Source organism: Coturnix japonica, chromosome 1, assembly GCF_054131305.1.
Source record: "Coturnix japonica strain WE chromosome 1, WE-NBRP24, whole genome shotgun sequence".
Taxonomy (NCBI): Eukaryota; Metazoa; Chordata; class Aves; order Galliformes; family Phasianidae; genus Coturnix; species Coturnix japonica.
In genome coordinates, this window is record NC_140663.1 from 116,296,198 (window position 1) to 116,309,287 (window position 13,090).

The window sequence follows — 13,090 nt, forward strand, 5'->3', positions numbered from 1 at the left end:
ATTTCATCTTCCTTCCATAAACACAGGCTACAGTATGTGTGGATATATGTATGTGTGCTGTGGAATAGGTGTTTATATGCCTCAGCAGTACATTGTGAAAGTATAGAAAATAAAGATTAAAATTTATTATTTACATTTATTTTTAAAAATGATAAGTACAAATTCTATCTCATGGTAAGTACCTGTTTTCCATTAATTTCTATGTTTTTCTAATGAGTTTGAGTAGCATAATACAAACAAGGGCTACTTTTGGAAAAAAAAAAAATTGTCTGAGATTTCACTCAATTTTGTGTTTCTCCTTTGATTTCAGTTTTCTCTTTTGAATATCTTTTTGCTCACATGAGAAGAAAAACTAAATTTCTTGGAAGTCTATTATGTTTTTTCTTGGTCCTTTCCAATTGTGTAAGATTTAATGATAATTTTATTTCTATTGGTTTCATTTAAAACTTAGGTTAATTCCTAATAAATCCTCATAAGAATGAATAAAACATGAAGTATTTGAAGATAGTGACTGAAGCCATTACCTTACTTTACTTCTTCAAGGCAACAGATCATGATGAAATCAGTTTCATTTCTTATGTAGAAACCATACTTTTGTGAAGTTTTTAATATACTTTTTTAGTTTATATTCTTTTTTAATTGCACATTAATTTTGCTTTTTTTTTACAGCAATCACTTTTAACTGAAGTAACTGCATTGTCACAGACTGATACTTTTTTTTTCAAATATTTTCAATTTGTTCTTCTTGACATTTTATGTTTATGTGCAGTTTGCATCTTTTTTTTTGTTTTTCAAATTCAAATGTAACAGATTTTGATATTTTGTTACATTTTTTCTGTTTTTGTACTAGTTGTTTTTTTTATTTTTATTTTTGAGAACCTGCTGTTTTTGAATTCTCTTTTTTCCCTTTATTCTCCTCCTCACTATGATCCCAGGAGCCAACACAAAGAAAAGCGCAGATGATATAACCAGTAATGATCGTGGTGAAGATGAAGGTATTTTTTGTTTTTTCAAAGCTCAACCCTGATGCATGAACATGAAATTTTACATTTTTATTATAATAATATTATTGTTATTGTTATTACTGTTATTTCAACATGATTTTTAGTCCCTTATTTGCAGAAACACACTTCTGTGTGCTTTTTTATTTTCTTCTTTAGAGATAACATCCATTGTTTTTCATTTTAAAATCCAAATTAACATTTAGATGACTGAAATTCCCCTGTAACATAAGTGTAAAGTTAATTCTTAGACATGTGTGAAATGAGTAACGATAATACTATTGAAAAACACATACTTCCTCCCACGTATACTTTATTTCGTGAGAAAATTGAATTTAAAAACATGCATGTGCTCTTCTTCCTGTTACATATTTTGTAAATCCACCTGTTTGAATTTCATGAAAAAGACTCTATTTCATTTCCACTGTTCCCCCAGTGCGCTTACTGTACATTGAATGTAGTTGAATTGCCCTTCATCTTTGGTATTTTAATTCATTTATTTTTTTCACAGGATGTGGTTTATTTCTAGGATATAAAAGTAAAAGAAGCCATTGATGTTTCTTTATTGTTGTTTCTGTTTTTGTTTTTTTTCCCCTGTAATCAGCTAGCCTCTGAGATACATTCATTCAGACTCTGACCACATTCCCACTGAAATCAATGACAATCTTTTTCATTGTCTTCTTTCTGAGTTGAGTTGGATTTCCTGAAAGGAAATGTTAAAAGTTCACACTGAATTACCCCAAATATGTTTTACAAGGAAATACTTTTTTCTTGCCTTGGCACAGGAAAGGCAAGATGCCTTGAGACAGTAGGAAGTCATGAAATTTTCCACTGTTCTCACCATCCTTTTCATTTATGTTACACTGGCATTTTAGTATACATTTTGTACTTAACCAAATTAAGAAAAATATTTTAAAATTAAATAAGCAGATAACTGCCTTGGAAACTCTGTTGTTTTGTTTTTGCAGCAATGTGTCTCTTTCTCTCTTTCTTGTCCATTCCAAAATGCCTTTATAGTTTTCTTTAATCTGAAGTTCAAGAGTGTTTGAAAATTTTCCCCCCTTTGTTCCCTTTAAAATCATGCATACAATGTTGACATTACTTTTTAATTTCTGTGGGGTTTTTTTGAGTGTTCAGCTCAATTTTAGCTACTCTATCCATGTGTGAAATACCACAGTAAAAATCTCTGGTTTTCATTTCACAGTGGTTGTCCCCTACTGTACAACTTTCATTTCAGAATTAAACTATTTGTTGTAGCACAAAAATACTCTACAGAATTCCTCTGTTAATGTCTGAATTTTGTTCTATTTCTGTTTATAAATTTGTCTCCAAATATGCTTTTTTCAAAATGACAGTGTCATCTTTTGCTATAACAAATTCTATGGGCAATTTTTAAACAAAAGATAAATAGCAAGTGAAAACAAAATTGCTCTTAAAAATGTTAGATATTTGACTATGAACAAATAATTCTTTGAGATTTCTTCAAAAGTTATGAAGTGTTTGTATCCAGCTTAGGATCCAAAGAAATACATACAGTTTAGAACTAAATACATAAAATGCTTGAAGCTCATTTCCCTTATGTCGAAGTTAATCATGATCCAATTGAAGGGAAAGAAGAAATCTCTCATTGATTTCAGCGATGATTCAACCCTGAGGAAGTACTTTGCAATAAGAAGGGATAGAATGTAGTAAATAACACCACAAGCCTTTTGCTTATTACTTTAATTTTCTAAGAGCTAAGCCGTCACAGGGAGAAAAAAAAAAAAAAAGGAAAAAGAAAAAAAAGAAAAAAGAAACAAACAAACAAACAAAAAACTTCTCATCTATTTTGCTATGAATGCTGCAAAGAGAGAAATATCTACATATCTACTATTACATATTTGATTGCATTACAAGACCTAGTTAATGTTTTCATCCCTCTAATATTTGCAAAAATTACACAAATCTTATCGCAAAGGATTTGTTGCCAAGATGCAACATAAAAAAGGCAACATGTAAAATATATATCTTCCTTGTGACCAGAAGGCATATTCTATGAGAAGCCTTAAATTCTAACAGCTATGTAGGTGTACAGTTGGCCATAACAGCCAATTATAACTTTAGTTATTTGCATGACCCATAGAAATATGACCAATCACAGTTTACCTTGTAATACTTGCAAATTTGTCCACCAGATACACAGTATTATATATGTGCTCATTGCTGCTCACATTTTTGGTAACTGAGAGTTAATCCTAAAAAATCTGAGGGAGCTGAGAGCCTTGGAAGGCTTTCAAAGTCACTTCTCTTTCCTCTCTGCATTTAGCTCAGCTTTTTCTTCCTCCTAATTTTTTTCCACTCTTCAGTACAACCATCAAAAATAATTCAGAAGAGAATTCAGTTGCTTTTGTTTGTTTTTAAATGCTGACCATATAGTCAGAGACATTACTTTCCGATGTGTTTTGTATTGTATGATTGAAAGAAGTGCTCCTACTCCACTTGCAGATATAGTGAATTGTTTATAAAAAGCGTATAGTTAATTCTAACAGCAACTTGCTGAATACCATTTGACTTTTTAAGGTACGTTATTCCCACAGTTTGGTGAGAATGTAAATTCCTAACTTAGGCAGTTGGATCAGGGGTCTTACAATTTCGTTATTAGAGAGATGAATATAGTGCAAAATGCATAAAGTATTGATTAGTGCATTCAGAAGTATAAAAATAGTGCTGTCAATTTAGTTTACTTTATTTTAGAAAGTAAGACCCAACTGTTTATCTACATGAAATCTATAAGAAAATTTTCTCTGTCTACAAAAGATTATCCATATGATTCATGACCAAAAATATAAGGATATTCTTTAATGCTTAGCTGTCAAAAATGTCATTTCACGATTTACATTAAAGAAAATCTGAGCCATGAATTCAATTAAATTCTCATCTTAGGCTATTTTAAAAAATAAAAATAGATAGTTTGCTGTGTTTATCAGAACAACTTGATTTTCTGATACTATCTGTTACTGAATTACAGGAAATTTAATTTCAACAAATATGTCTCACTGACAAATGGGAAAGTATGAATCATTATTGTCATTTTGTTATTAAATGTACAAATATTTCTAAATTGAAATAGAACTGAATTGGAATATTAAAAAAAAAAAGTCAATTTCTGTAAATTAAAAAGTTTTTAAGGGGCTTCTGAAAGCATTTAATATAAAATGTCATTTGAAGAAAGAAATATGAAAGCTGTAAAAGTACTGGGCTTGTACAATGATCCTGAACTGTTTAAAATAGCTGATTAAAGTGGTGATGATTGTATGGAAAACATGAGAAAGAACTAAGAATAATTTTATCGTTTTTATTAAATACTAATGCCACATTTCATTATTTTTTTATTACTTTATTATGTTTTCATTACTTGAATTTTTTCAGACATTCATGATCAGAACAGCAAGAAACCAGTTATGGTCTACATTCATGGCGGATCTTACATGGAGGGTACTGGCAACATGATTGATGGGAGCATTCTCGCAAGTTATGGAAATGTCATTGTTGTCACCCTCAATTACAGGCTGGGGGTATTAGGTGAGTGAATCTTTTTTTTCATCACAAGACATATATTGAAAGATTTAGAGGATATGCTTATTAAATGTTCAGGTACATTTCATTGCTAATTAAACATATTGTTTAATCATACATGCTTGAACCTTAAAACAGAACATTCCTGATGGTGGTTAGTTTGACAGTGTTACATTCATACTGAATACTTTTTAATGTTTTCTGGAAACTAGACTAAGTTACATCTTCCCCATTTTCTTGTCAACTGTCTTCACCATAAACAACAACTTACTTGCTTTTTGTGACCTTGGTGATAGTTTAAATTTATCACTGCATCACATTTGCTCTTTTTTCAATTGTGTAAGGTGTTTTGTTTGTTTGTTTGTTTGTTTGTTTTTAATTGAAATGTTGCCAATTCATTAAAAATAAAATAAAATAAAATAAAATAAAATAAAATAAAATAAAATAAAGTATTTGTAAGTTTCAGATCAGTTCCTAGTAGTAGGGAAATTTTACCATTTACCTGTACTGGTTATTTTTGTGGGTCTATACATGTCCTTAGGGGTATATATAGGTAAGTCTAGATGTAACATAAAAAAACTATGCCAAACAGGCCATACACTGTAGTGGAATTACATTGCAAATAAAATGGAGTAAAGAAGTTTATTTCTAAGTTTGAGGAACTCCATATAAATAATTTATACTTTTCAGAAAATAATACTTATGTCTTTCAAAGACACCAAGAAAATCATTTTCATGACATTTTAAATATTCCTGTCAGTATTGTATTGAATGACAAAATACCCTTCTATCCAGAACAGAATGCCACAAATATTAACCTTCTACTTTCTCCATGATTTCAGCTCCTATACAGACATTAATACAAAACATGTACCAGATTTTCTCCAAATTAAGATATATTTAATGAAGCTTCATTTCTTCTTGACAATAATATCAGACATAGGAACAATTTTATAATTTCAATGAAAAAGCGTGCAGATTTTTGTTTCTTTTGTTTTCTTTTGTAAGCTCATATTTCCATCAATTTAGATTAAAAAATAAAAATATAAAAAAAAATTATGTGTTTTTAAGATGACATTTTAAATCTTTTCTTTAAAGCTGATCAAAGTTTCTGGTCTCCAACATTTCGAAAAATAAATAAATAAATAAATAAATAAATATCCTGAATTATCTATTAAGACTTTTAATGTGGTTAAGTAATAGTCTATCTCATCAGAGCAATGACAGCTATTTTGTTTAGTTTTTACCCCTATTTTGACTCCTATTTAAATAAAAAAGAACATTTATTCAAAGTTAAAGGTAGATTTAAATGCAAAGCCAGGAATTAAAAACATACGTTTTGATGTATTTATATATATTAAATGTTGACGTTCATAAGTATATCAAAAACAAGCAAACAATATACTTTTTATGTGTATGTACATAATCATCATTAAACTGGATTTGTGGTTGTTACTAAATGTTAGCCTAGGAGCCTGGTGATAGTTATCCATCTGCAGAAAATGTTTATTGAAAGGTTCTCCTTAGAGCTTTTATTGTTGTTTCTTAAAATTAAAGGAAGCATATAGATGACTGTGTGTTGTTTAAGCTATTTGGCTGTCCAAAAGTATGTATCAGTACTAAGGAAAAGGAAGTTTTCAGTATTTTCATTTATATATTATGTGAATTTATACTGAAGACTAAAGAAAGAAAGAGTGGCAGACAGTTATTGTGGTGTTTAGGAAAAAAACATACCAATATGGTAGAGATTTGTTCATGTAAGAAACTGATTTTAAATTCCCTACAGGACCACAATGTTAAATTTGGTATTAAATATATATTGCTTCTCAATGTTAGTAAATGTAAATTTTTTGTACACTCAAGAATATATTCAATTATGTTTGCATTATTAAAGTAGAAGATATTCAGAATATGCATATGTCACTTAACTCAGAGAAACTGTGAGAATATCTCTTTGTTGTGTTTTTTCTTTCTGTTTTTGTGAAATGTAAATGAGATTCTTAAGAATATATTTGATTCTGCCTAGAGATTGGAAGATATTTGCTGAATTCCATGTTATTTCATAAGGACAGAGAAAATACAGAAAAAAACAAAGTGAAGAAGCCTAAGGAAATTAAATAATATATTTATTCATAATATTCAAAATTCATAATAGTCAAAATTCATAATATTTTAAGTTATACAATTCTTAACGTGTACATTCTTAAGGTTGGCAGTATTCATATCCAGTTCTTCTAGGCTGAACTGTCTTCTTTTCAAATGGTTTATTTATTGGTCTAAGTTTGTTTCAATCCATTTTCATTTCTGAGTTTTAACACAGGAGGACACATGCAAAACTGATTCAAATGTCATAACTTTGTAATTCTATTTATATTATCATTTCCTATGATGGAGGAATTTGTACTGAACAGGGCAGACAGAATAACGAGTAACTGAAGTCTCTGTATGTATATCTTTTCTTTTATTTGGAATATTTGCACCTGAGTGTACGCAGCTACTGAGTATTATTATTTTTGTAATATACAATCATAGAATCACAAATATTGGAAAAGACTTCCAAGATTATCCATTCCATTTGTCCATCTGTCACCGATATTTCCCATTTAAACCATGTCCCTCAGTGCATCATCTGTTGGATGCCTTCAGGGATGATGACTCTGCCACCTTCCTGGGCAGCCTGTTCCAGTGCCTGAGCACTCTTTTGCAGAAGAAAGCCTGTGTTGTGTCATTAACAGAAGTAGATGGAAAATTGACTAGATGACCCCTGTAAAATATTAGCCAGACAAATCTCACTTTGAGATCCTGGGACTATATCATCAACAGAGAACTGGAAGACTGTTATGTAACAGTGATTACATGTTTAAGAAATCAGTGTTTTGAAAATTCATCTTCCTAGAAGAGGAAAAGCAAAAGAGGAAAAACAAATTGTTAAGGACACTTGCCACTTGCTTCACTTGTCTGTCCTTCAGAGACACACAGTGTCTGGCCTTTAGAAATAGATAGTTAGTCATTATATTTTATTAATTTATTTATTTGTTTATTTATTTATTGGTCAGGATAATAGACAATGAACTTTGTGGGCTTTTTTTTTTTTTTTTTTTTTTTTTTTTTAAATGCATCTGAATATAAAATAATTTTGATTAAAATTAATGGATTCTGTGTTTAGTGTATATCCTGTAAAAGTCTGTGAGAAGAATTGCTGTGATGGCATGTTTGTGTCTTACACAACACTTTAGTATCTGGAGGCATCCTGCCTCTGCCCCACTTAGAAAAAGGAACAAAAATAAAGCCACAAACCCCGGCATTATATCTATACAGTTACATTCAGAAGTGGTGTTACAAACTTTGGCAAGAAAATATCAAACAATTGTCAGAAAAGTTAACATGCTTAAATATGATATTAGTATTCAAGTATTAACTACAACAGGCAAAATCTAAGCTGAATTCTAGGGATATGAATCATATACTTTGGAATCCATAGTTAAATGAAACATCTCACATAGTAAATGAGACATATTCAGTGTTCAAAATTATAAAACTTATTTTAGCATTGCAGTGTCCACTTGCATTTTTGTATTTTCTTCCTCTTAGGATTCTAAATCATACTAATAGAAATAGCCTGTCTCCTATCTCTTTCCCTTTCTTGCTATAAACATCCATTTTAAGTGCTGTCTTAAAAGACTGGACTTCCTTTTAGCAAAAGTTTTTTCCACTTGCAATTATAATCCACTATAAGTGATCATAATAGGCAGTGTACATAAATCAGAGTATAATTCTCAAGGAGTCTCTACATAATTTGTAGAGAACTTTATCTTTCTTCATCGCGTCTCTCATTTGTGAGTTAGAACATCAATGCACCGAAACACTGTGTGTTGTAAATGAACTGCTTTGGATTTGACTGACTAGAGGTACATCTTTGGACTACAAAATGAATCATGAAATGAGTCTTAAGTTTTCAATTCTTCAAAGAGCTATTATGGTTTAGGTGAGCGGAATACGAGTGAAAACTTACTGAGAGGTTTGTGAGGTTTCAGAGATAAGTCTTGAGTAAAGTACTTTCTTTGTAGAAATTTGGAAGAAGTTTTTCTAGGTAACGTGAATAAAGTAAAGAATTATTGACTATTAACATGCCTAACCTTCAAGTTAAAACATTTTTTTTAGTACTTTTATATATTGTTAGTTTGTGAAAAATATATGCTGGAATTTGTGCAGAGGTATTCAAAGGATGTAAGTAGTATACAGCCTCAATTTCACTTAGAACAGAGCCAGATCCCTTTATATTCACAGAGTGCACATTATTACACAATATATCAGTTTTTATCTTCAACGGTGTAGTTGCTGCATGGTGGCTTCTTTATGTTTGCAATTTTAGTTTTTTTCTAAATTCAGACATCTACTTCCCTGTCTCCAGACATCCCTTCTTTTATCTCCTGTGTTTGTAACCCCACTAATACAGGAAATGTAATGGTGATCTGTTGGCAGAAAGGGACAGAGATAGATCAGGACTCACAGGAATAACCCCAGAGTCTGAGTGTACTGAATAAATCAGAGTTCAATGCTTACACAAGAAGGGAATTTCACTTAAGCTCAATTTAGCTTATAGTGAATGTAAGTATTGCTGCCATCAACGTGTGCATTGCTACATTGCCTCACCTACATCTTTCAGTTTCATGCAGATGATTTCCTGATTATTTTAGTCCCTGGCCTGTCTTGTTAATTGTCCAATAATTGTATCAGCTAATGTCAGTTACCATAGCCGATCTTCTGCTTAAGTAAAACTAGCTCCAAGCAATGATGGATAAATATTATTTCCATTAATATCAACACATGATTTGCAATATATTTATTTTTACACTTATTTTATTTTATTATTTAAAGTCTACTGTTGAATCATTCAATTGAATTTGCGCAAATATTGCTGAGAAACTCCATCCAGATCCCATGACTCATAACATCAGAAGCAATTATGTGTTACAGTATCATTATAAACTATATGTTCACTCGTTTAGTTTCTAACATGAAATAAATTTCTTAAAGAGAATTCATGGCAGCACAGTGATTGTCTCCTGATCTGAAATTGTCTAAGAACTAAAAAGCTCATTTGATAACATTGTTGACATGGCATGAGTATCTGAATTTGTGAATTATCCTCACCTGGTCTGATGGCGAACATTCTGTTTCATGCTTTCTTTTATGGATTTTCTAATAAAATCCTTTTCCAGTTTTTAGGCATCCTGTAGAAAAGTCATGCTTTTATAAAATCTAAAGGACATTTTGTTTTAATCTTCTGGACAATAGAATTATTTTGGAGTATAATTTCACTTTATTTTGAATTCTTAACCAATTCTTAATCAAGGACATACTAGCACTACATGTAGAGATGCTGTGAAGTAGGTTATTGGTAGTTTACATACCCTAGTGTTGCATATATTTGACAGTATGGCAGTCATCATTTAAACATTTCTAGCAACATCAAGATAAGTGCTTCTCTATCAAGATTAGTGTAAAACAGATTTATCATTTGAAATCTATTAAAAAGTGATTTGTTTTTCATAGTATATATCCATTTTGTTATAAATTTATGTGGTGGTTTTTTAATTATTATTTTTTTGTTTTTGTTTTTTGTTTTTTCTTTCTGTCAGTGTGAGATTTGTTTTTCAAATGTTGTGCTTTTAGGTCATCCATCTATCTTTTTCCATGAATTTATAACTCCTTTGCTGAAACAGTCTTTTTACGCTTTTCAGGCAATAGTTATTCTGTACTTGCAATTTGCCTCCCACTAAGGTTAGAATAAATGACTCTTAGTCAGGTACAAAGGACCAACAGAAAACGCTTTGTGAATTGGTAAGGTTTTTTTTTGGTGGTTTTTTTTTTTGGGGGGGGGGGGAGGGAATAAAAAAAAATTGCAGAATTTGTAGGCAGAAAATGTGTGAAACATTATACTTTAGAAGAAAAAAATCTAGATTGTCAATAGCATTTTTTACAGACTGGAGCCACATTTAAATGTAGATTCAGTTGATTAGCACTGATTGGAGCTTTTACCTCAGCTTAAGAAGAGCTCACACATACTGATAAAATAGACTGAGCCTATTAAACCCCTGGAGTGTAGCCTGGAACACACTGTTTTGTTGTTTTTGTTTGTTTGTTTGTTTGTTTGTTTGTTTTGTTTTTGGTTTTTTTGCACTGAACTCGTGATTTTATGATTTTACACTACCACTATAAAATTCAGAGACTGATTTAATGACATTGATAACCGGCTGTCTTGGTTTCAACGGAGCAGTTTAACCAGTGTTTTGATTGCTGTGATTGAAGCACACCCAAGGCCAGGCCAGGCCACTTGGCAGGGAAAAGCCACTGCCTTTATAGTGAGGCAGCAGGGAATGAGGAGAAGCCAGAACAGGGCAGCCTAAATTAGGTCTAGGGTTCCATACAATGTGACACTTTGCAGAAGACCATAAAGATATTGAAATAGGCTGAGATCCAGCAACTCTCATTATAAAATTATAGTTGATTATTAAAAGAAGTTAAAGTTGAAGAGAAGATTATATTTCCTTTGACAGCTTATATAACACATATAACACTGAGTCATGAAAACAAAACAGAATGCAACAAAACAAATAAACCATAGCTTTTGCTATAAAATGTTCAATTTCATCTTTGTTGTTGGCAAATCTAGTTAAACTTGGAGTTTTAGCTTCTCTTCTTACAACAAAAGAATTTCACTATAAATTCTAAGGATAGACAAAAAGTTATATCGGTTGCTCATGTTTCCAAGGATGTGCAAGACTGAACTGCAATTTCTCTCAAAAATTTAATTTTGCAGAAAGGAAAGATTTTATAAATTATTCAGCTGTTAATTTCTGTTTCATACTTATTTTAGCCTGTGATGGCTAACAGCCAGTTTTGCAGGGAAAAATAATGTGGCTGGCATTAGAACTTATTGACCATACTTCTGTTCTTTTCCTTCTCTGTGCTACTAGCATGACTTTATTTAATGTGATTAAACATTGCAGGTTTGGGAAGTCTAAAAGAGGTTGGAAGCCACAATGAAGTACAGACTGTAGTTCATACCATAATGCCTACAGAGCTGAACTTGCCTTTGAAAGTGACAAGTTGCTCAAAGCAACTTGGATGAAGACCCATTTTTGGATGTATTTTCTGAGAACTTACTGGCAGCTGTCCATTTCTTATGAAGGCTTTTATTGAAATCAGATGCTGCTTAGGGTTACTTGTTATGTTCGTTTGTGTGTATCTTGTGAACAGTAATAAATTCTCTTACAATAGAATAAATTAAATCTATTTTTTTACCTTCAAGGAGTTGTAATGTCGACACCAAAAAAAAAAAAAAAAAAAAAGGAAAAGCAACAACAAAAGTAGTGCAAATGAAAATGCGGGAAATCTAAAACTGCTGATCTGTGTAACAATTCTTTGAGTGGAAAGGCAGGATTTTTTCATTGCTTCCTTTTTTTCTATTCATGTTATGGAGAACTAGTCAGAACATTATACATTATTTATAATGTTAAAATATATGGGTTAGATTCACTGGTGAGATAAATCATGTGACTACTGGATAGTGCCCAAAATGTCAGTTTCTCACAGAATCACAGAATCACACTTAGAATGACCTGGGTTGGAAGGGACCTCAAGGATCACGAAGCTCCAACCCCCCTGCCTGGCAGGGCCAACAAACTTCCACATTTACTAGATCAGGTTGCCCAGCGCCCCATCCAACCAGGTCTTGAACACCTCCAAGGACGGGGCATCCACAACCTCCCTGGGCAGCCTGTTCCAGCACCTCACCACTCCCCTAGCAAAGAACTTTTCCCTAACATCCAACCTAAATCTTCCTTCTTTCAACATAAAACCGTATCCCCTTGTCCTGCTATTACTGGCCCTTTCAAAGAGTTTACTCACCTCCTGGTTATAGGCTCCCTTCAGGTACTGAAAGGCTGCAATGAGGTCACCCCACAGCCTTCTTTTCTCCTGGCTGAACAAGCCCAGTTCCCTCAACCTGTCTTCATAGCAGAGGTGCTCCAGTCCCCTGATAATCTTCGTGGCCCTCCTCTGAACCCTTTCCAACAGCTCTATGTCTTGTACTGAGAGCTCCATACCTGGACACAGTACTCCAGATGGGGCCTCATAAGAGCAGAGTAGACAGGGACAGTCATCTCCCTATCCCTGCTGGCCACCCCTCTTCTGATGGAGCCCAGGATACCATTTGCTATCCGAGCTGCAAGAGCACACTGCTGGCTCATGTTAAGTTTCTCATCCATCAGAACCCCCAGGTCCTTCTCTGCTCCCAAGGACTACTCCTCCCAGTATGTAAAGATGCCTTGGGTTTTTCTGGCCCAAGTGCAAAACCTTGCACTGTGCCATGTTGAACCTCATTAGGTTCACCTGGGCCCACCTTTCAAGCCTGTCAAGGTCCCTCTGAATGGCATCCCTTCCTTCCCCCCTGTCAGCTGCGCCACTCGGCTTGGTGTCATCAGCTTAGTGTCTCACTTTTATTATCTTTTTAGAATTTGTTATGCAGT

At 32.6% G+C, this 13,090-nt stretch overlaps 1 protein-coding gene across 6 annotated transcripts in view; it reads left to right on the forward strand.

Annotated features, from left to right (window-relative positions):
* The window catches only part of NLGN4X (neuroligin 4 X-linked), a 149,008-nt gene that overhangs the window by 85,755 nt on the left and 50,163 nt on the right, over positions 1–13,090 (forward strand). For 3 of the 6 annotated variants that reach the window (XM_085550948.1, XM_085550946.1, XM_015848830.3), the window contains 2 exons: positions 936–995; positions 4,410–4,562. In XM_085550948.1, the coding sequence (XP_085407074.1) occupies positions 936–995; positions 4,410–4,562 (213 nt within the window). The remainder of the gene's footprint in view (positions 1–935; positions 996–4,409; positions 4,563–13,090) is intronic. The other 3 variants (XM_085550965.1, XM_085550962.1, XM_085550969.1) reach the window with 1 other exon arrangement.